We start from the raw sequence: 25021 nt of genomic DNA, 5'->3' as shown, positions 1-25021 counted from the left end.
GAAAATGGGCTTGAGATGTTCATTTACCTATGTTAATCATTTACCTATATTTATCTATCCAATTCTAGACCTACATTCACAAAATAAAACATTGCAACGATTCATGGTCATAGCTGGTTATATGTGCCAAAAGTTTGATAAACTGTTATTTCTGGGAGCTAGACATGTATAAATCATCTACATGTAGTTTTATGTAAATACATGTATATGATATGTAATTTTATCACTTGAACCTTTGTTTCTGAAATGACACGTCCTTGTGTGGGACAATAGCTTTAATAAACAATTCATCAAATTCTAAAGTAAAGATTTTCTTTCCATTCATTATTAGCTTGTAATGTATTTGGCAAATTTTGTCACCCTTTGTTATTGATATCTTTTGTAAAGCAGAAAATTTAAAAAAAAAAGAGTTTTTGCAACATTCGGTCATATCAAAAGTTTATAAAACTTAGATTTAGAAAAAGATGAAATATTGTGTAATCTACAATATTCATGACAGCTGATTGGGATGAATGGCTTTAGATAATTACCTAATACAATATACCATGGATTCAAAGACCTCAACTTGCCCATATATAATCAGTTTTTTATGGTTTTTCTTTCAATACAATAAATGAAAATTTTAATAACTTCCCTGAGTCAATATTTGCATTACTAAATTAACCTCAGATTAAACCACACTTCAATACATGCAGATTACATATTCATACTGGGATAATTCAACTTTAACACTGCAAATTAAAGTAGAAAATTGGTATCGAAAGGTTTCAGAAAAACCCTTGACAATGAAAAAGGCTGTTTTTTTTTCAATTCATTTATTGTTACTTATTAAACCTTATGAATTGGACAAAGTGCCTTGTACTTATAAAATATTAATAATCAGCCTCCAGTCCAGCCAATTAATAAAATGTGATTTTAAATGAAATTCAAATATATCCTATAATTATGATATTATAAACATGTTTAGAACAAAAAAACAGTCTGTCTTTGCAACATAAAGAGACATCAAAGAACCACCTTTAACACATGCCAGTTCTTGCTGGTAAAAGACTAAGGTAAAAATGTTACCAGTATTGTACTTTTTATGGTTATTATCATAATGAATGAAATTATGAACAGAAGGGCACCTGGTGCAGTCCTGCACAAGTCAAGCTGAAAAAGGCGTTATGCAATCTTTACAGTGGTGGTATAACTTTAAACTTAATATAAGGGATAATTATGTAATAGTAGGTATATATACCTCATCCTCGTATTCTGTTGAGTATACAGGTAGTGACATACTACTGGTCATGTGTGATGACAGGTTAACACTGCCACCTATACCCTGACCAGACTTGTTTAACGACCCTGTGGTAGTATTGAGACTAGATCGTATCTGAAACATAACAAAATATATAAATATATAACATACAAATATGATCTGTAATACATGTATATAAAACTCTACACATTAATAATGACAGGACAGAGACCTACAGCAGCAGATCAGACCTAGTCCAGCCTGCACATCAGTGCAGTTTGACCAGGCTTTATACTGTTGGCTGCAAATATTATAATAATTCTGAAATCCCTCAAACTTACTATGGTCTGGTTCTAAATTCAAAGCAAGAAAAAGTCCATTTCATAAATTCAGAATAGTATTAGATAAAGACAAGAAAAAGGGAGGTAACATTTCAAAACACAGTTTGCTCCAGTTCAAGAAAAAGATGAAAACGTTGGAGAATGTATAAAAAAATCATAACAATATAGAAATTATCTGAGGCAAAAGATAGATAATAAAAATAAACTACTGTATAGTTTTCATTAATCATAAAAACACACAAACCATTCAGTCTCAATAGTTTTGTGTTTAAATAAAAAAAACTTTTCTCTGAACCATGAAAATTATAATGAGAAATAGTCAAGCAAGCAACCACAGTTAGCCAACATTCTTAGAAAATGTATTCATCTCTTATACTTAAATTTATTTAAACCAACCTAACAACTAATTTAAACTCAAGAGGACTAAATCTTTAATAGTGATAATGGCATGCAAATCTATGAGAAGGTGCAGTGCTGCTATAATGGCATGCATTATTCTATTGTGCATTTAGTCTTGCAATCATGCATGTGAACATTGCCAGTGCTTTATTCCTTTACTGTGGGATTGGTGCACTGCTGGAACCCAACAAATTGGGATAAATCTATTCTTTTCACACACAAAATGCTTTGTACTAATACTCACGATGAACTGAGGGATTCAGTCATAGCCTTTCATTGGAAGGGGGTGGGCGGAATAGCGTGCAAAGCAATGATCTATCAACAATAAGTCTTGAGTACAAAAATAATGATTTGGTGAGAAAAGCTCAGCCTATAAGCTGAAAGTACAAAATGAGCTGGGTATGCATTTTACTCATGTGCTTGCATGTGGCTTTACTCACATATAATTTGTCTACTTTTGTTTGGTGTAGTTTTGGGAACTTAAAAGTCGGATATTGGGAAAAACTGTTGTTTATTTTACTAGGAAGGGTGCTGATTTTGGGTAAAAGTTATATTTTATAAGGCAAAAAAAAACTGTTACAGATATTCAATCACTTCAAGATGTCCATACAACAAATGGTAAAGGTCACATAGCAATGCTACAGTAAAGAAAACTCATTACAAGGCTAGAAACATGCTACCTAAGCTTTAAATTGTTTAATCAACTATACATATTTTTAGTTAATATATGGCAATATATATATTTGCAGTCAGTATCAACTAGAAGTATACTTTGTATGGTATACCAGATAGAAACTTACAGACTGTGGTGATGAAACCTAGCAACAATTTACAACATATAAGTACTACTATTAAAATTACAGAAAACAAATTAAAACATTCTTTCTTATTAAATTTTACTTGAAATAAAAAGACTCAATCAAGCACTAAGAATAAAGGAGCTTTTTAAGACATTATAAAACTTTTATAAGCATAAAATCTTGGAAATGAAAAAACAAAAATAGAAATACTAGAAAAAAATTAACTAAATTGAATTCAAAGGAATGAAGCTTTAGACACTCTTTGTAAAAGTACATAGATATTTCTACTGTTGTAACATTGGTGACAGAAGCTTAATATTTCAATGAATACAGTTCTGCCCTTTTATTACGTAAGAATCAAAATCAATATAAAATCGTTAAACAGTTAGATTTAATGTTCTGTTTAATTAACTTAAATAATTCAATGTCAACAAAACATAAGTCATAGCTAAAGTCACATGAAACTGAACTATTTGACAAAGGTTTATTTTCTTCATCAAAAAATTTGGTGGTGATAACAATTTACTAGTACCTGACCCGCAAGTGGAACCTGCACTTTTGTATGGAATCATTGTCAAGTCTCTAAACTAACAAATGCTTAACACTTAACTTGATGAATTTCTTAAATACATTTATTCAGCTTCCATTTGGAACAGTTCATAATCATGTTTTCGGGGTTATCGAGATAAAAATTTAAAGTTAAGACAGCCAACAGTATAGAGCCTGGTCAGACTGGCTGGCCTGGCTCTATACTGGTAGCAAAGACTGACCACTTTTGGTTCCAGCAGATTAAGGGTTAAATTCACCATTTAATCCCTCTAGAATGACTTGTTTTAAATTCAAAGCACTGTAAGTCTGTTACTGTTTACACACAGTCCAGCTAGATCAATGATTTAATAAAAGTAGCACTCACTGGTCCACTGACTCCTGCAGATCCCCGTAATGGTCCTAACTGTCCACCAGATAACCCCATCTGACCCCCAGACATCTGACCCCCAGACATCTTGTTTTGATCCATGCCTAGTTGTTTATGCATAGCTGGAGTACCTAAACTCTGCTCAGCCTTTAAAGGTCCAAGTTGCTGGAAATGAAATTATTTTATTTGTTACTTTGTAATTAAAACCTTAGCTGCTTCATGATTTGATGATTATTTTAAGTCTCTAAAATGTCATGTTTGTTTACAGTGTTAGTAACAAAACTGATCAATGCAATCTATATCTCTCATTTTGATTTTAAGGTTAATTTTATTGGAATAGAGGGAAAAATACTATTTTAAACTTACAAAATAAAGGGCCCCAATGTCCTGGCAAAGATTTTGCCAAACAAGAGTTCCGTGATAAGGAAACAATCATTTTTTACTATATGGAAACATATCATGTATTACATTATCATTACAATGACATTTTGTGGTTCCTTCAGAAACAAAATATCAACACCTATTTTTACCAACTATTATTATGTTTACAAAAGCTCTTTCAAATACCTTTTCTGGTGATAGTTTGTCTTTTTTCTTTTTTGTATCATCTTTTCCTGGTTTTCCTTTTCTTTTTGCCATTCCACCTACAAAATTAAGTTCATATCATTATTAATTTAGAATCCAGCTTTTTCACATTAGGACTTGCACTGAAGGCATTCTCATAAAATAAGGACATATATACATTGCATCTAAGCATCTGTAAAGGTCAATAATTCAACATTTTAAAGATTAAATGCCAACTGCAACACAGTTACCTAATGTAAGAAATGCATACCTGTGTAATGTACACAAACAGCATTTAAATAACAGCATTTTTTATAAGTAAGGACGACCCTTACTCAGTGGGTTTTATTATTAACATATATATTGGCGAACCATATCATCGCTTAAATTGCTGTTAAGGTATTAGCACCCTAATGCATTACCTCCGCTTTGAAGAGTATTCTAATAGGCTAGAATTACTGTTAACTACATTGAAAATGAGGGCCATGGGTTCAATCCCCAGAAGGGTCAACTTTTTTTTTCTTTCTTTTTTTCTTTTAACATTATTTATGTATCTCTCATGTCCCATATGGAAAGAAAAAAGTGTTTAATTTTGAATTTTTAATTTATATAGGTATTTATTGGCTAAATTATGCTAAATCTAGTAATAAATATGGTACCTGATATTTTCAAAGTGTAATATAATCAAAACTAGACGGTAAAAGTATTTCATATTTCACAAGATCAACCAATATACTTTTTTAAAAATTTAGGGAAACTTTTAAAACAGGCACTCATTTGGGTAAATTTTAAGAATTTTTTTAATTAGCCTCCCTAAGTAGAAAAATGGTCAGACATGTGGTAAAAATGGGTGGGGTAGGGTAACATTTTTATACAGATTTCATAAATTTTAAGTAGAAACCATAATTTTGCTTATGTGGATTGTTAGCTGAATGGTACTATTTGTTTCTTACCAAAAATTCATGGGAAAACATTTTTCATTAGAATGTTATTGCAGATTATTTAAAGGTTCCTCATTTCTAAAAAAAAGGGCCCTCATAACTTCCTAGCTTGAATTCAGAAAAGTGGCCATAACTTGATTTCCGTACGGTAAACTTTGTTTAAATTTTGCATACAGGTGTACTTTAAGGTATACATCTGACCTATGATGTAAATTCTTTAGTTCCTGATAGTGCCCATTAGGGTCCTAATACCTTAAAATTGGTTCATTTTCACTTTGTAGATTAAAATATCCCCCTTGACCCTTGGCCAAATCGGTTGTTTTCTTTGACACACCTGTTGCCTCAGATAAAAATGAAAACCCTGCCTATTGCCCCAGGGTGAGGGATGGCCCTAAGTCAAAGTGCTTTACTTAAAACATGAATCAGAACTAGCACTTCAAAATGGTAAACGTAGAACAAACACGCTCTAGGAGTCTGCTTTTAAACAGCAATATTTTCAATACAATGTACTTTGGCAGGATTTAAATCCACAGCAGTTAAAGATCAACCTAATTATTGACAACCCAATAAAATTATAATTACCTTGTTTTTGTGACAGGTTAACTTTCCTTCTTTCTTCAGTTACCATCTTTTTATAGAACTCATCACATGGATGATCCCATATACTCTCACCAGAGGCAAAGTTGAAGTAGTAAATATCACCATTTGGATCTTGACTGTATTATCATAAACACATAAATATATCAATTACATCAAATCAAAAATGAGGAAAAAAAGATAACAATTTTGGGTGTGTTGTTCCAAAACAAAAAAATGATTTGAGTTCCAATTTAGATAAACAATTATAATGACGAAGGCCAGCATGCCTAAGTGACAAATGACAGAGCACTAAAATCACTATGTAAAGTAGGACAACAGTTACTTTTCTACTAGAATAAAAAAAATATAACAATCAAAATCTGAGCAAATTTAGTATAATTTATCTTGAAGAAACTAACAGTGTGTTAAATAATTCTTTAACTTAGTCTTTTTATACATTCGCACAGTACTTAATGTAACTACACAGTGCAAATTTATAATTTTGCTGACATAAAAATACAAACATACCAAGGTTTCCAATTTTCAGGGAGGGGAGCATTGATGCCTTCTCTAGCAATCCATAGCAAATGTGGTTCCAGATCAGGGTCAATACCAATACACTGGGCATATTCACAAATCTCATCCTCAGGGGGAACATAGTTTTCATCGTAATCCTCCTCGAGGATTAGTTGGTCGTTTATCATCATCTTGATTACTGTATCTAGATAATACGCACCCACAGACTAAACTGCAAGTTAAACTTTCTGTTCAACTCTTTGTTGTGTTATGTTCTCAACACTGTACTGACATAATCTTGCTCTGTAATTATAAAGAATGCCAGAAATTAGGTTTTATGTATAGGTTAGAGTGCATATTGGGTGTTCTTCGTAAATAAGAAAGCTAAAAAGGAGCGGAGCTTGCGAAGCGACTGTAGCTTTCTTATTTACGAAGAACATCCAATATGCACTCTTACCGGCTTAGTGCTCCGCCCACTTGCGTTTTATAATATAAAACGTCCAGTTTATATAAAATCTGTTCTATTAAGATTTGAAACCTGAAAATTTGAAAAATCCTCGTCGGTGATTGGCTTAAAAAAATTGGCGAGCACTAATTATTATTACCATATTTTATAATAGTGTAGTATCAATGGCATTTTAATCTAAATTCTTTCAATTATAAGGGCTCTCCATAGCATCTGAGTGATTTCAGTGACTAACTTCACTAAGTCACCTAATGTTTCTGAACTTCGCCAAGTTTGAACATCAAGTGTTTACGTCTTTGCCCTGTATTTTTACTTACCGCATGTACAGATCTTTATGTAAAGCCAATGTAGCTGAGCCCTGATATATTATATCAATGATTATTATATAAGTCAAATGTGCTGAGAAAGTCAAGTCCCAATCAAAGGTCCTACATTTAACACTGCTAAGGACCCCAATTAATGTTTATTCACATGTCATATAGAAAGTCTGTAACCTCGGCTCCCATTATCAGAAATATAATTATCATAAGCCAATCAGTGTGTCGCTTTATACCAGGATGTGAAACTGAAAGTGATCTATAGACCACCTACATTATCATAATGACCATCGTTCGAGTGGGCATATTTGTGACTAGGGATTAAACGATGATCGAGTATAATCGAAAATTGATCGTTTATAGAACCGATCAGCGATGATCGATTACAAAGTTTAATAATCGATTATCGGTAATTTATTTTCTTGCTGTTACTTAAGTGACTCACTGTATTATAAAAACACTAAATTAAAGCCAGTTTTGGTTGAAACAATAATTTTCATTCAATTGAATATGAAAGTATACTGGTGACCATGGAGTTAATAGTTGACAGTGAGGCATGCTAGTTTAAAGGTATACTATGCTCAAATTTAACATTAGAAAATATTTAAAATTGCTACTCAGTCTTTTTGTAAATATAAAATAAATATGTTTTGACTTCACACAAAGAAGATATGTTATAAAAATTATTCTACACACTAAAGGTGGTTGCAATATCAATATTTAGTGTCATTAAAAAATGGCAGTTTTGTAAAGAAAGGACCAACTTAACTTATTCCCATACATAGTTTATTCATTGTTTTTTTTTTGAAAAGTGACACATAATAATTTCATAGATTTTAATGAATTTATTTGATAAAAATACTTTACGCAAGGATGAGCATAGTATATCTTTAAACTTATTTATTTCAGTTGATAAAGTGGTGGTTACATGCATGGAAATGGAATTCTTATAAATATTAAAGCATGATATGAACATTGTACATATTTACTTTGTTATTGTTATTGTTAATGTTTCGATTATATAATCAATGATTGATCGAAAAGGGTTGTTCGATTATTTTCGATGATCGAATATGATTTTTGTCCGATTAAGAAACCCTAATTGTGACAATTTTTTTAATTATTTATACAGGGAAGTCAAAGACCGGGCCCGCGAAGCGGGTCCAGGCTTTGTCTTGCCCGGTTATAGACTACATGTGTATATTTAAAAGAAAATCAAATAAAAAAGCAATTAAAAAATATGTAGAATTCTATACCTATCAATGAAATTTTCAGTGTCAGTTCTAGTTCGGCGCCACCATTTACAATGTAACTCAATGATAATAGGCGGGGTATTCCGATAACGGAACAAATCTCAACTTTTCGGATAAATGATAATCGTGGAGTGTTCCAAATGAAAACGAAAGCGGTGCATGTAATACCGAATGACACCTTTAAATCGGAAAAAATGAAAGGAATTTTTAACGCCTTCCCCATTCATAGGCTTTGCCTAATTTCATATTATTTTAATGGTTTTGGTTGTATCTATACAATGTATCTGTCTGATTTACAAAACATGTGCCATTTTACCTAATTGTTGTAAATAATGCATTTCGAAAAATAAGGAAATCAGTGTGATTTTCTGATTCCAGACAAAATTATCGACGGTAATTCTTGAATTTCAACTTCGTCAAGAAGTCCTGTAAAGAAATTATAACTTCTGTAGCAAAATCAATAAAAGTGAAGCATAAAGATTATTTCAGTGTTAGCTTGCACGAATCCTAATTTTGAAATTATAGATGTTTTAACACATTTAAAAAAGTCGTCTACATAAGTTCTAAAAAATTCAGCGTTTTGTCCAGACTTGTTCTCTTAAATTCAACAGGTAATTTTGGAAAATTGACAACAAAAAGTGTTGTATTTCGTTCAAATATAGAAAGATACTTTAAATACTCACATAATTACATAGTTATCTCCGTGCTGAAGCAACAACTGGTATGAAAGACTGGAAATTAATCCACGGACAGGTAACTGTCAACAAATGGTCGCCATTTTGAAAAATTCCAGTAATTGAACCCAAAGGATTTTAACTAAATTAAGTTTGTAATTGACCCAAAGACAATTTTGAAAAGCAATGACATAGATATATAAACAAATCTTATATTTATCTCCATGGCAATGACAAAGGAAGATAATTTCGTAATTATAGGTCGGGGATGCCAGGATTGTGTTAACTATACTAGATAATAATAAAATAAAATTAAATAAAATAAAATTGAATCATTTACTTAAATTTATTTTAAAAAATTTAAATTTTTAAAAAATTCTAATCCTTTTTCTGATTTTAGGGTTGTGTACATAAATAGAACTCTTGTATGATGTAATTTTATGTGATGTTTGATTGTAATGTATATTTGCTTTTAATCATTTAATGCTTTCTTACCCATATTTATATGTGCTGATAAATCTTAACTGTTTTACAGAGTCTTTCATAAATGTACATTGATCTTCTTAATACTTTTATATATTTTCTTTTATACAGATTGTTTGTTTGAATTGTTATAGGATAATAAGTTTTGTCGGAAAATAGCTTATATAGCTAATGTTTATATGTTTTTATGAAACCGACTTTAAATAAAGATTATCTTATCTTATCTTATCTTATCTTATCTATCTTATCTTATCTTATCTTATCTTAGTTTTAAACTGTTATTGATACATATACACATACCCATGATATAGTTAGTAATCCCTGACCTGAGTCGTTAACATGCGCTCTTTGTAAGTTATACTGCAGTATATAATCGCCAAACATTTTCGGTTAACAATATTTTATATGATCTACAGCATGGTTTCACATAAAAAAAATAGGTCATATGTAACACAGCTGCTTGAATTTGAAATTTGAAGAAAAAAATCAATTGTATACCTTCACAGTTTTAGCATTAATATTCAAAATTAACAGATACCGATATGGTATATAAATGGTCTCTGATATTAACTTAATAAAATAATTTTTAGAACAGTTTTTACTATTTCTTTACAAGATATGGACAGTTCATCAAAAAATTTGTTTTGTTTTTTTTTAAATTGATCTTTATTTTGATTCAATTTTTTGTATTTGTATTGAGCACTATATAAATGGGGGGGGGGGGACTCAACAAGCAAAGTTCCAGCAATTTTTGAAATCTCAAATCCTTCTCCATAACAAAATTCTAAAACCAGTTTCAGATGCCAGATACATTGTTGTCACTATTTACACAGATCAAGGAATTTATAGAAGCATCCAAATCAGGTCACATCCATTATTAATTGGTTACCGAACTCTTGAACATACTATATCGCAAAAATCCCAAGGTTCGGGAATAAGATAACAAAGCTTCTGTAAGACCTGGAATATGTTAGCAGTGTCTGGAGTTTTCACACGTAACGAAATATTTACGAAATTGAAGTGGTCTTGCAGCAAGCTGGTGCTGCGGCTCATTATGTCTTACAAAATAATGAATGGGCTGGTTGCTATACCCCCTACCGCCAAATGCTAAAGCCCCAGACAGACAGGCAGACAGACGGACAAACAAAACATACGTATCCTTATTCTGTAGTATTCGTTATTTAAATGCACAATCTTAATTAAATACTACATGTACCTCTCACGTGTGCAAGTCCCAGCCATTGAAAATTTTAACAGGGTGTGACCATATTTAAACATATTAACATGAAGACCTGTTGTTTTAAAACCAGTTTTATATGTACATTCCATTTTGTTTTTACACTTCATTATTTTAAATACTTTTTATTGCTTATATTGTCCTGTACACTTCCACTTCTTTATCACGAGTGCTCTTCTGTATTATCTAATACGATCCCGGATCCCAAGAGTCCTTATTGATTTCAGGTCCCAGACACCCTACCTGTAAATTGATGAAAACATTTCTTTAAGTGGATAAATATCAGTGTGTTACCAGGTAATTTAATAAAAAAAATTTTTGTTGAGCATTAATCGCAATTGAACATAACTAAATTAAAACAAGGTTACTGGAATTATGGAATGAGGTTGAACGACAGTCCAAACGAATAGCAAACAATTTGAGACGCGTTTTTAGAAATCATGTTCAAATGCTGCCTTGAGAACTTATCGCATGGTTTCGAACTTTTTCTTCGTTCTTACTAACCCATTATATTCAGTACACTTTCGATGAGGATTTGAAAATTGTACATATATATAACAGTGCAGTTTTTTTTTTCATTTTGATTCATATAGAGAAAAGACTCAACAGATATTATAACAGTTGGGATTTTTTGCACTTGTATAGATCAGCAAAAAATATAACAATAAATAAATGATATAAACAAGGATAATTAATGAAATGAAATTTATTCTCTAATATACAACTGCTAAATTTGAAGTTACATCCGCTAAATGAATTATTTCCAATGAAAAAAGCCCTTAAATATTTATTCAACATTACTTTCTCAATCCGTCTTTAACATTAGATGTCCTTAAGTTTGCAAGGGTCGTAAATGTTGCTTTATTCTTCTTTATGACAGCGAGAACAACTTCAAACAACTGCCTTATTATTTTTTATATGTAAGGTTGCTTACGGTATTTGTTCATTTTATCTAAGGTTTCCATTTGAAACTAGAGAGAAAGGGGAACATGAGACCAAAGTGCACATAGATTTTTTCACGCTGACTTCTGTTGCGAAAAAAAATTACGAAATTGCGATAAACAGTTATAATATATGAAACTCGTATAGTTACGGGGATATAACACTGGCTAAGGCGACATCTATGGATGTTCTGCAAAATATTGTCTCGGTTTACGACCTCGCCATTTTTTGACAGAAACATCCCTCGATTTTGCACTCGTTTCATACACGTCATACACTATAACTATTACATTGTTCGCATTCTCACGTGTTCTCTTCATAAGATTTCTTTTATTTGGAACAATTCTGCACCAAAACTCATGTCACAGGGTGAGAAAAATGTGCACGAACCCGGGACCCTCGGAATACCGTACCGCGGATCGACCGACTGAGCTATCCGGCCGCTTACACATCTTCTGCCCTAAATAGTGAACATATCTGAACCGTGACATACTCCCCTGCTATTTTGAAATTCGTCCTCGAATTTCACAGAGTTACAGAGCAATGTAAATTAAACTCTGAGCTAGATCAGTCACGGCCCCACGTTCGGCGCCAAATGTCACAGGGTTAGAAAAATGTACAGCCTGACCGGGGCTCGAACCCGGGACTCTCGAAATACCGTACCGCGGCTCGACCGATGAGCTATCCGGCCGCTTACTCTTCTTCTTCCCCTAAATAGTGAACAGTTCTGAACCGTGACAATTAGAAATGACACAACTTTGCTGATGTGTACAACTACATTCACTTGTACGTACAAAGGTTCATTGTAATGATTTCTGATCACGAGCGCAACGTTTTTTCAAACACCACTTACTCGTACAGTTCTTGAAATTTCCATTGATAAAAAAGAGGATTAAGCAGTGGCATGATTTTACACGAAATACTAAAATATTAGTAATTACAATGACTTCTGAGAAGAATATTTTATGATAGTCCACCGGTCCGTGAATGTCCAAATGCCAACTTGTTAACAAGAGTTAAATAAAATAATTCATACGCTTGTTTGAATATAGGCGGCATTCTTCTACATTCTAAAAATTCCATGTTCCATACATGTGACACATGGATTTAACAAGTTTGTCCTCACAAAGGAATATTTGACTTATCGGAGGCAACACTAAAGTATGACGGTTATATTACGTCGTCTTACGTATCCATTAACGTCTGAATGCATTCGCAACTACTCGACCCTTTCCGTCAGTCTTCGGATTATAGATAATAGCCGAGGCAGTTCCGAATGCGTCTGAATGATGTGAGGTACTGTAAAATTCTTGCCCCGGGATCCTCTCGGATCTTGGTTCTTTTATTGAAAGGGTTGGGTCACATAATGCATATTATAAATGAGTTATGGCCAAAAAAAAGAAGGATAGGGGGTATTGGTGGCTTCTTGATAATTTGTCGATTTAGACTGAATAAACTTTTTACCAAAATGTTGAATTTTTTAATTTTCGGAAACGGGATATTTGAACATCACAAAAATAAATTGCATTACATTTGTATTTTAGATTTGATCTTAATTCAATTGAATATTCAAGTATGTTAATAACGTAGATTTATTACTTTTAAGTACACAAAGTAAAATCAATAAACTTGTTTAGGTAGACAAATATTTTATTGTAAAAAATAGTCGACAAAAGTAAGATAGATCGGCTTTTATATATTACATATATGTTCTGAAGCATTTAATATTTTACGTATAAACAGTCAAACTTATACAATCATTATTCTTATACCTTGTAGGTAATATATATTGGCGAACTAAAATAATAAATTTAATTATACAAAATAACAAAATCTGAGATACATCGGATGCAATGAAAACATCAATCATTATAATTGAGCCGCGTCATGACAAAACCAACATAATGGGTTTGCGACCAGCATGGATCCAGACCAGCCTGCGCATCCGCGCAGTCTGATCAGGATCCATGCTGTTCGCTTATAAACCCTATTAAAAGTAGAGAAACTGATAGCGAACAGCATGGATCCTGATCAGACTGCGCGGATGCGCAGGCTGGTCTGGATCCATGCTGGTCGCAAACCCATTATGTTGGTTTTGTCATGACACGGCTCATATAATTATTGCAGACTCAAGATTTGATTATGTCCATAACGTAAAAAATGCAACATCTCTCAAGCACCTTGCATTAACCAAGCAATTATCAATTTACTGTGAATCATTTCATTCATCACATGAATATCGTTAATGATATTGATATAGAAAGTGATAGTGTTGCCCATGCTGCTTGAAGGGACACTACACCTGCTGCACTTGCATAACAATCAGACGATCTTTCTTCTTTTTTCTCGACTGCTTCAACCGCTTGTGTCAAGTCTGGAAATATCTCTGTCCAATAGTTGAATGCATTCAAGAACTGATTTCCATTATGAACCATGTTCCCGTCACCTCTTAAAGTTAGATATCCTTGATCTGTCTTGTTGTACTGTGGCCAATGGACTAGTGAAAAGTCATCGGGATTATTCGGATTTCTGTCGGTTAATACAGAAAAAGAAAATGAATTTAACACAGAAAAAAAAAATATTTTTATGAAAGTTATACATGTACTTGTTTTTACGGATTATGCGTATAAATGTAACGTTTTCGCAGGTTATCAATACGCTAGAGGAAAATATATAAAAGATAATAATGTTTTAAACAAATGTTTGAATGAGTCTTACCCAGTTTTAGCAAATTGCGACCAATATTTCATCATAGCTTTCGATAGATTGACCTCATCCACCGGAATTTCTTTGGCAGGGTCTTCAGAATATATCCCGTAAACAAACATAAATATACTCGGGAAGCCAAAGACAAATGGTATTTCTTCTGTATGATCGGCACCTTTAACCCAATTAGGAGAGCTCGAAAAGCTTGGTTTGTGGTCAAAGTAATACATGTAAGTATTGCCGCGCGTGCTTTTAGTCAAATGTGCACGCAAAGCCTGGATTGCAGGCGCCGTGTAAAAGAAATCTTTTAGTAATGTTAAAAGCATTGCACGACGAGAATCGTCACTAATTATGGCGTTCCAGTCATTATATTGATGCTTGATTGATTTCAAGATACGCACATCTCTGGTTTTGTTTATATTTTCAAGAAATTTATAAACATAAGTATTGAATACTTCTTCCGTAACTCCATTTGTAAAATTTGAATCTTTGTCTTCCAACATTTTCATGAGGGTATTTATTTCTAATAACCCCTCGTCACTATTTATCCCAATAATAACGTCAACATCAGCGAAGGTATTAATGACATCAGGTGAAGACTTAGTCATGTTCTTAAAGCCAATTTCTGGGTCATAGTCGATGAATTCTCCGTCTTGCACCGGCGAGTAAATATCTTCAAATTTTATCAAACTCTCAAAGTCATCAATACTCTTATCTCGAAGACACGCAATTGTTTGTTCAAATGATGCCTTTTTGCAATTAATTCGTCGACTTAGATCTTCAAATGATAAATCTGGATACCTGCTAAAGCCGAAATCTGAACCAACGGCCCCGCTCTGAGCAATTACACGGTGGACAATACCCTTATTGCCTTTGTACAAAGCCTGGTACATGGCTGCAATAGCCCCAGCGGACTCCCCAAACACTGTTACATTTCCAGGATCACCACCAAATGCTGCAATATTATCATGGACCCACTGTATAGCCATATGTTGATCCCACAAGCCATAGTTTCCTTTCAATCCATGCTTTTTATTGGCCAAGAACCCATAAATACCTACCCTGTAATTCATAGTTACATAAACAATATCATGCAAAGCTGTTAAAGCAGATGCTATGTATGAGTCTTGAAATCCGAACTGAAACCCTCCTCCATAGATAAATATCATAACCGCCTTTAATTCACTACGTGAGGCTCCGGCAAAAATGTTAAGACTTAAACACTCTTCGCTCACTGTTAGCTGGTCAAGTCCAGGTCCCCAGTCTAAGTTTTGTGGACAAGAAGGTGCCATTTCAGTTGCATTAAATACTGAAGTAAATCTTTCACGTTTAACAGGTTTTGCAAATCGTCCTTGTCCGGCAGTTGATTTTGCATATGGTATTCCGAGGAACGTTGATATTTTGTATGGTTGTCCATTAAATTGTACAGATGTAAATTCTCCTCTAATTGGTCCGGCAGGAGCCGATACAATAACATCTTCACTTTCGACCTTGTTTATGCATAAAAATAAACACAAAGCTATGAAAATGTGATTAACCTCCATTTTATTTTCACCCATAAAAATTCACTAAAATTAACACATAAAAACACTTCATATATTGAATGTTTTGAAGTTAGGGAGTGCATAAACCGTGTAGTTTGGTAGATGACACGATAAACCATCGGAGTATAAAGTAGTTTTTTTACTGTTTATACAAAGGCATTTTTCATTTTTCATTCTTTCTCGTGTCGAGGCATTTAAAGGCAACATTTTACTTTTTTCAAATTACAGTGTAATATTCATTTTTAAAATTAATGCTACACGTTTGTTTTATTCAAACGCATGGATATTAGATAATTGTTAGGCTGAAATAACATATGTAACTTATAAGATGGCGTTTTTACACTGCTAGGTCATATCTCAAAGTTATTATTAATATCATTTCATGAAAGTTTTACATTACAAATTACGTACATTACTGCAAGCTATTTTGTGTTGTTTATTTATTTTAAGATTAATAATTGAAAAATAGACTAAAGAGTTTGAAATTAGTTAAAGTATGATATACAACTTGCCAAAAATCTAAGTTAAGGAAACGCACAAATAAATAGACCGTTCAGCTTCTATATGAATACCTTAAATTTTATTTTGGTTTTAGGCTAGTGATCGTATTTTGCTTCTCAAGTATAGAGTGTGTTAGTATGAACTACAAAGGGACAAAACTAGTATGATTAGGAGGATGGAGAAACATAGTTGATTCCCTTTTTATAAGCACCCCGCCCATGCATATAGATCATTCTAATTATCAGATTACTTGATACAATAAAAGATTCACTACAACACATTTATTAACAAAAAGAGCACATGTTAAAATCTATTGTTATTCAAATAAAAGGTCAGAGTAGGAATCTATCATATTTAATTGATTCGAACTAAGTCAGAACACAGACGCTTGGGATTTGGAGCTCAAAACGCCTTTAAAATCCAAATAAAATGCATATTTGTCAATCCCAGGACAAGTACTGATCATATATATCAAAAAATCTTAATATATGCCGTTTTGAAAAAAAATCATATTTCAACATCTATAATAATACACAAGATAAAAATGTTCGCCGGAAAAAATCCGCACCCCTACCGTCATAATCACAATGTATTTTAATCCATTCCAATATTTTCACATAATCCTTTGGTCCATCGACACAGAAGATATAATTCTTCACGATGATGGTCAATTTTAAACTTCAACGGTAATATAAACAACGCAACAGCCGAAATAAACATCAATATTCTCGCCGTATTTTTTCAACGACAAAAACTTTCGATAAATTCAATGGACCAGACGGCTATGACTGAAGCTATCCGATTATGTGGTTCCCAAACTTAAAAGCGCTGCGCATTTTGCACACGGCAAAGCTGGGGCCACATAATCGGATAGCTTCGTTCATAGCCGTATGGTCCATTGAATTTATCGAAAGTTTTTGTCGTTGAAAAAAAACGGCGAGAATATTGATGTTTATTTCGGCTGTTGCGTTGTTTATATTACCGTTGAAGTTTAAAATTAACCATCATCGTGAAGAATTATATCTTCTGTGTCGATGGACCAAAGGATTATGTGAAAATATTGGAAATGGATTAAAATACATGGTGATTATGACGGTAGGGGTGCGGATTTTTTCCGGCGAACATTTTTATCTTGTGTATTATTATAGATGTTGAAATATGATTTTTTTTCAAAACGGCTTATATTAAGTTTTTTTGATATATATGATCAGTACATGTGCTGGGATTGACAAATATGCATTTTATTTGGATTTTAAAGGCGTTTTGAGCTCCAAACCCCAAGTGTCTGTGAGTCAGAAAGTATGACACAAGCAAGTTAAATTTTGAAATTATACATGTATGATTACACTGTACATTGATCGGCAAACGGACGCTTCAAATTTCAAGCATGGGTGGAGGTCAGAGAAAAGAACATTTTTAGAAATATTTCATGATGACAAAAACAATATTAAAGCTTATAAATAATTCGAACAAACCAAACAAAAATAAATCAAGAAATTCATACATGTTTTTACATCTATTTAATTGATTTTTAGATTTTCTTACAGATAATGTAATTAATCAAATGCAAAGTTTTATATAAACTCGGGGATACTGGAAATCTAAACTGGCGCCCCTGAAATTGTTAATCTATATTGAAACTTGAACCATATATCGTTCTCAAATGTATAAAAAAACGTGTCTGAGGAAAAATGACATTTCCAATGTTCAGGTATTTGATTGATCAGAAATCGACACTTAATGTACACTGACCAATGAATATCGTGCGACAGATCTTTGAAAAGTTTGTCTAATTGGCTAAGTGTACATGAACACAAGACACCATTGAATAGTTGAGTTGAAAAAATATACATGTATCTGTATGAATTGCTTGGTCTGCTAATATTATGTTTTAGTTTTCAGCTAAACTTTATTTGCATTGACCATTATTATAAAAGCGTTCCAGTTAAAAGTAACGTCTGAAAATAGGTTACAAGACATTATATATAGGATCTCACATCTACTGCCATGTCATTTTACAAAGCTATACATTGTTGAGTACAATAATGAATTCTACATTGTATTTGACAAGTACATGTACACTGCTGTCAAATCTACAAAGACGCTAGACGACTCTTATATACGTTTTGCAGCTGTATCGGGTCCATCAGAATCAGTATTGTACTAACTATTAATTTCTATAATAATATCACGGCACCATTTTCTTGACAATTTAAAAAAACTTTTTTACTTCAAATACATTTAGGATTTGTTAATGATTTCTTTTAGTTCAGACGGTATACAAATAGTGATTTGTATGGATTTTTGGACTCGAAAAAAAGGCTGGATGGAGTGCAATAGTGATCTGATATGGAATATTTGTACTCGTAAAATAAAAACGAGGCTAAATTGATGAAAGAGATCCAATAATGCTTCATATTTGGTAAACACATGGTGCAAACATTTGAGGTTCATTGGAATAAAAAGAAAAAAAACTAATGGTTGTATTATATGGGAAATTAGTGGCCTCATGTGATAAAATTATTTTCTAAAAGTTACTTGCAAGTTGTACAGGCATTTGAGAAGCAAGGAAATAAAAACACCATCTAATTTTTAACTTTTTTTGTTTCCTTTTCTAAACACTAAGTAAGAATATATCAAATTAAACAAAACCCGAAAACTAATGCTATGAAATATTGTGTCATAATATTTTATACATCATAAGATAAGTAATAATTTTATTCATTTGAAGATAGACATACATGTATAAATAAAAACACCAGTAAAGTATACATAACTGATGTACCAACACATTGCGAAGAGGCAGAATTATTGTCCGCAGTACTGGCACTAAAACATTCCTTAGATTCAACAATTTGCGTTTTTGTCTGAAGTAAGCTCAGGAGCTTCGGGAAAACTTCATTCCAATATTTCACATACTTGTCTCTGAAAAAGCTTCCTGTTTGAAACAGATTGTCGTCTGCTTTAAGAATAAGAAATGTCCGGTTCTTAGCTGTATACTCGGGCCAGCTAACACTGGAAACTTCATCAGGGTTATTAGGACTCCTGAAAATATAATTTGTTGTAAATGTTAATAATAAATACATTTGTATGAAAAGTTGACACGTGTCAGTTTTTTACAGTTTTGCATAAATTTGCATTCGTCAACTTTTAGAGAGTGAATATATTAAAAGTTTTACAATACAAAGGCTTTGAGCGAACGGTTGTTACACACAAAACATAAAAAAATGAATTACATTAAAAAATTTTAGCAACAATCCCCTCGAATTCATCTTTCGTTGCTTAACGTTTTCGAACATCAGAAAAAGTAAGCGTTTTCTTAACTCTAAGCCTGCTAACGGTAACAGAACCTACTCATGCGTCCAGTGCCTGTCAACCTGCACATAAGGGCCGTTTGATCATGGTCTGCACCGTTCTTCGCTATTCAGTCAGTCTATATTTTGAATATTTATCTCATACTGGTTTTTTTTTCTATATTAAAAGATGGACAAGTTCATTTAAAATATTTTCATAGCGTTGTAAGTGTTAAAGCTGCACGCCTCCAGATGAGCCAAAATATTTCAAGAAAATCAATATTGAGAAAAATGTACTAACATTTTAAGAAAGGTAAAAACATTCAAGATCCAAGTTAAATTTTACATGTTATGTGCAGTTCAAGACTTTTTGCTGTATTTTATTACCATATTTTTACTGCGTAATTAAGCAGTAAGGGCTGTTTTTGCACATGTGGTCCACTTTTTGGTAATTTTCTTGGATTGTAAGTGCCGATTGCAATATGCAATATTACTTTATTTGTTCACCTCACAATATTTTACTTTTAAATACACTTCCAAAATTTTCATGAAAATTTACATGAATCTGGAAGCGTGCTGCTTTAAGAATAACGTACGGGGGTACTGCGACGTAGTCAGTACTAAATCATATACATGTAGACGGTGTTGTGGAAAGCACGAATCTCGTCTTTCAAAAAAGCGTACAATTCATATTCCATATGTTTAAGAGCGAAACAGATGTGGTAATACACATAAATTAAGAAAAATATATGATACTACTTACCCAGTCTTTGCAAACTTTGTCCAGTATTTCATGATTTCTTTTGACAAATACAGCTCATTTTGTGGGACGTGTAATGGCGGATCGTCATAAAACTTTCCAAACAGGTACATATAGAATCTCGGAAATCCTAAAACAAACGGAATTTCCTCAGTATGGTCAGCTCCAGTTACCCACTTTGGGGAATGTGAAAAACTTGGTCTATGATCAAAATGGTACATATATGCATTTCTATGAGACGCAACGCTAACATATGCATTCACTGTTTGCATTGTAGAGTCTGTGAAATGTACGTCTTTTAATAGATTAAGAAACAAAGAACGTCGTGTGACGTCACTTCTAGGTACTGACCAATCGGTATACTCGTGTAAAACCGACTTTACTAAAATATCATTTCGTGTCTGGTTCATTTCTTTAAACAGCTTATCCGTATATCTGTCTAGCTGTTCTTCCGTCATACCGTTCAGAAATGTATCCAAATTGTCTCCTAACATTCGCGCCAAGGACTCGAGCTCTGTTAATCCGTCATCACTGTTTAACCCAATGATAATATCCATATTTGCAAAACGTCGTAACGTACTAGCTGACTCGGGTGTTCTTTTGATAAAGATATCTTCAGGTTTATATTTTATAAATTCTCCATCGTGAACTGGTAAGAAGTCAGCCTCAAATGTGATAAGTTTTTCCTTGGCTTCGATGTCCATAGCCCTTAAGCATTTCATTGTTTCTTCAAACGTTTTTCTTTGGCATCCACTTTTAACACTTAAGTCGTTGAACAATATATCTGGATATCTCTCAAATGACCAGAACGTACAGACAGCACCACTCTGTGCTATCACGCGCTGAATGAGACCCTCATTCCCTTTGTACAAAGCTTGATAAATGACTGACGCAGCCCCTGCCGACTCACCAAAGAGCGTTACTCTGGTAGGATCGCCTCCAAATGCTGCAATATTATCATGTACCCATTGTATGGCCATATGCTGATCCCATAGACCATAGTTACCTTTAAGACCATGTTTCTTGCTTGCCAGGAATCCACCAGCACTAACACGATAATTAAATGTGATATATATTACGTCATGTAATGCTACTAAAGCTGTTGATATGTAAGCATTCTGAAAACCGTACTGAAATGCACCTCCATAAATGAATATCATAACTGCCTTTGGCTTGTCATCGGTCCTTTTACCAGGCACAAAAATGTTCAAGTTTAAACAATCCTCGCCGACTGGTATCTTTTCCAGACCATACTCCCACTTTACATTTTGTGGACACGACAATTTCGCTTCGGTAGCGTTGTATGTCCCAGTAAATTTAGCCTTCCTTACAGGCTTCGCGAAGCGCCTTGGTCCATGTGTTGACTCTGCAAACGGAATGCCAAGAAAACTTGATATCGTATAACTCTGACCGGCAAAGAATACATTAGATGTCCGACCTAACATATCACCAGCCGGAGCTTTGATGATTATATCCATACTGTTAACACACGTGCAGCAAGAGATCAGCACACCAATGAAAGCAATCATCATTGTTTCCAATCTAAGAAGAGAAAGCGATACAATATATAAGTAACGTAAAGTGGTGTTTTATATCATATGAATGTTTTATCGCAATTGTGAAACAGTGACTGACAGATCTTGTCTCGGTTGAGTGTAATTAATTGTATCTTGTAACAAATAAACGTTGATGCTAATTTAAACTGCTGGGAGAGATGGTGTTACGCTTCGTGTACCATTCATAATTCATTGCTACAACTGACAAATTCTCTAAAAACCTCAACAGGAATAACGTTCTCATAATTCAAGTCACAAATGTTAAATGCAGGCTAAATTTAATAAACTTCTTTAAATACTCTTATATTAAAACATTTTAAAAACAGCTTACCTGCATATTCGTTTAGTCGCATTAAAAAGACAAATGCATGTACATAGGAGAAAAATGGAAATAAATGGGGGGGGGGGGGAAAATCAATCAGGTAAAAATTTAAAAAATATGAGTTACCTGTATATTATTGTAAAATCCTCGTATATTTTTTTATTAAGCTGTATTTGAGAAACACACACACATATGTTTGTTGCCAATATATTATTCCTAAATGACAGTTGTCGCCATGGTATTGTCGAAATAGCTTGATGTACTAAACAACTTAATGTCTTTTTATTGTTATTAAAATACATGTATGTATGTGATGTTGTTTGTGAACAAAATGTTTTATGAATAAGCGTACACGCAATATATTAAGGTATTTACTGATGTTACACAAATTTCACAGAGAAAAACGAAAACTTATGTACAGTCGTTTGTTCTCAAATGACAATTTTACGTCGGCCTGTTTAGAATGACATTTTATAAGTAAAAAAAGTAACTTCATTTGTCATATGGACATGCAGTTTCACTCTAATATATTTGTACGAGGGTTGTTCAATTGTACGCTATGTCAAAAGTATTTGACTTCACGCCTTCAAATTATTCCGCTGTTTTAAATATACAATCCATTTATGAAATGCGTCGCACGGTACGTCGATTTAGGTAGACTCGGAGGTCGGCTGAGCTAAGGGTTTGTCGGGACTTGAGTCGACGACCAGATAAGAATATTTTATGTTTTGGGAAAAGGAAAAAATTTGCATGAGGCTAGATCTGGAGAGTATGGTGGACGTGACTAGACGTGCTGTAACCCAGCAAAATACTTTTATTACACGCACTCGATGCAATTCATTGACGTTTATGCAAAAGCTTCTGTACAGTTTGAATTTTGGTATGTACAGAAGCGTTTGCATTGTGTGCGTGTAATAAGTTGGAAGAGTACATGTGTGGGCTTCCGTCTGACTAGGTGTTTCCAGTAAAATATTAAAACATAAAGTAAAATTCAGTAATTAACTTACCGACAACAGACAACGGCCATTTTTTATCCACCGCTTTTGCAACGAATACTCCACTGCGGCTGCGATGTACCCACCGCTTCTGGCCAGTGTGGTAATAGTGTATTTGGCGTTTTTAATGTCTCACAATTTTATGGTATATATGCCAAGAAGAATGAAAAAACATGTGCCATTAGCACAACATTTTTGATGTACCTTTACAGACTGGAAATGTATATATACACACAAAAAAGTCATGTTTTCTTTTTTCAAAGATGATTTTGATTATAATGTAATTTACAAGTTTTCGCTCCAGTAAGCATTCCTTAGCTTTCAGTCATTTTTTTATTCAAATTAAGGTCATAGGTTTAATTTTAATTTAATAAAATGATAATGTGAAATGAAATAAAACAGTGACAATTAATGCATTTTAATGATACTGAGAGTCATATTTGAACATTGTGAACTCGTCTTCAAAGTTTGTTGACATTTTATTACTAAACACTGGCAGAATACTGTCTAAAATAGAGAAGTTCCCGGTGAAGAGATTAAAAATGACATGCTAAACTTAGACAATGTTGATACATGTATACATGTGGATATATGAACTATGTAGAATTTTCACATGTTGTTTAATGAACAAAAATATAAAATTACATACACTTTTTAATACGACCGTGACAAATTTAAAGTTTTCATATATCTTTTTTTGGATAATTGATACATTTTATACCCATACGTGTTACGCCATGGGCTTTCGAGCCTTGGTCAACTGACTAAGGTTGGTGACTTCAATTCATTACCCTTTACCGTTGAAGGTTCAAACCCGCCCGACAGAGACTGGAGTCTAACATCTGAAGAAACTATCCAGTCAGGTTACGGAAGTCCGGTCGTTCTACTTAATCAGAATTTTATAGGAATATCCAAATGATAGATTTCTATTTTGTGTTTTTTTTCAGTGCAAATGTTTTTTTTGAAATACGGAAAATGTGCCCATTGTAGACCAGTCCGCATTTCATTATTTATTTTCAGCTCGAATTTCTCAGGAGTCCCTAATACATATAAATATTACTTAATTCTGGCAATGTTGGTACTATAAGACCGAAATTTGTAAGGACAAATTTTTTTTTAAAAACCCCAAAAAAGCAATGAACATGGTTTAAGTGAATTTGTCAATAAAAATGATGGTCTGTTAAACCGTATATAGTTATGTTATAAATGTTTAGTATCACACCGACAACAAATCACAAAATAATTATACAGGGATTAGAATTAGTATTGACCATACAATAAACATTATCCACCTGATTATTGGTTTTCACAAAAAAATATAACTGGATATACTGTCAAACGCAGCAATGTTCATCTACAAGTAATAATAGAAATGTTTGCTCATTGTTACACATTATACAGCCTTCACAGGCATAAAAATCATGCCTGACAGTCATATGAGTCGCGTCACGACAACACCAACATAATGGGTTTGCGACCAGCATGGATCCAGACCAGCCTGCGCATCCGCGCAGTCTGATCAGGATCCATGCTGTTCGCTATCAGTATAGGGTTTGTAAGCGAACAGCATGGATCCTGATCAGACTGTGCGGATGCGCAGGCTGGTCTGGATCCATGCTGGTCGCAAACCCATTATGTTGGTTTTGTCGTGACGCGGCTCACATAAAGGTAACATC

The 25021-nt window shown here is 33.3% G+C and overlaps 2 protein-coding genes across 2 annotated transcripts in view; both read right to left on the bottom strand.

The window, feature by feature from the left end:
* The window catches only part of LOC132721185 (centrosomal protein of 164 kDa-like), a 56017-nt gene extending 46898 nt beyond the window's left edge, over positions 1-9119 (bottom strand). Inside the window, exons 1-6 of the mRNA XM_060705445.1 lie at positions 9024-9119; positions 6309-6599; positions 5784-5917; positions 4264-4340; positions 3694-3861; positions 1241-1375 (exon numbers count right to left, since the gene is read on the bottom strand). Of these exons, the coding sequence (XP_060561428.1) occupies positions 1241-1375; positions 3694-3861; positions 4264-4340; positions 5784-5917; positions 6309-6487 (693 nt within the window). The 5' untranslated portion in view covers positions 6488-6599; positions 9024-9119. The remainder of the gene's footprint in view (positions 1-1240; positions 1376-3693; positions 3862-4263; positions 4341-5783; positions 5918-6308; positions 6600-9023) is intronic.
* A 4623-nt stretch (positions 9120-13742) lies between these two features.
* Positions 13743-22111, bottom strand: LOC132721184 (uncharacterized). Its single transcript, XM_060705444.1, has 4 exons — positions 20476-22111; positions 19146-19464; positions 14387-15936; positions 13743-14197 (listed from the first exon to the last, which is right to left on the bottom strand). The coding sequence occupies exons 1-4, from the start codon at positions 22002-22004 to the stop codon at positions 13897-13899; spliced, it is 3699 nt and encodes a 1232-aa protein (XP_060561427.1). The 5' UTR covers positions 22005-22111; the 3' UTR covers positions 13743-13896.
* Between the last annotated feature and the right edge of the window lie 2910 nt (positions 22112-25021).

This window comes from Ruditapes philippinarum, unplaced genomic scaffold (genome assembly GCF_026571515.1).
Source record: "Ruditapes philippinarum isolate M1 unplaced genomic scaffold, ASM2657151v2 ctg4791_1_1_1_1, whole genome shotgun sequence".
NCBI classification, from domain to species: Eukaryota; Metazoa; Mollusca; class Bivalvia; order Venerida; family Veneridae; genus Ruditapes; species Ruditapes philippinarum.
This window is presented reverse-complemented; position numbering and strand designations above follow the sequence as displayed.

Excerpts from the sequence above, each read along its gene's own strand:
- LOC132721184 (XM_060705444.1), bottom strand. The coding sequence starts at position 22,004 with ATGATGATTGCTTTCATTGGTGTGCTGATCTCTTGCTGCACGTGTGTT. Across the intron at positions 19,465-20,475 it reads ACAAAGTTTGCAAAGACTGG|GAGTCCTAATAACCCTGATG; the intron begins GTAAGTAGTATC and ends TTATATTTTCAG. Across the intron at positions 14,198-14,386 it reads TCGCAATTTGCTAAAACTGG|AAATCCGAATAATCCCGATG; the intron begins GTAAGACTCATT and ends ATTAACCGACAG.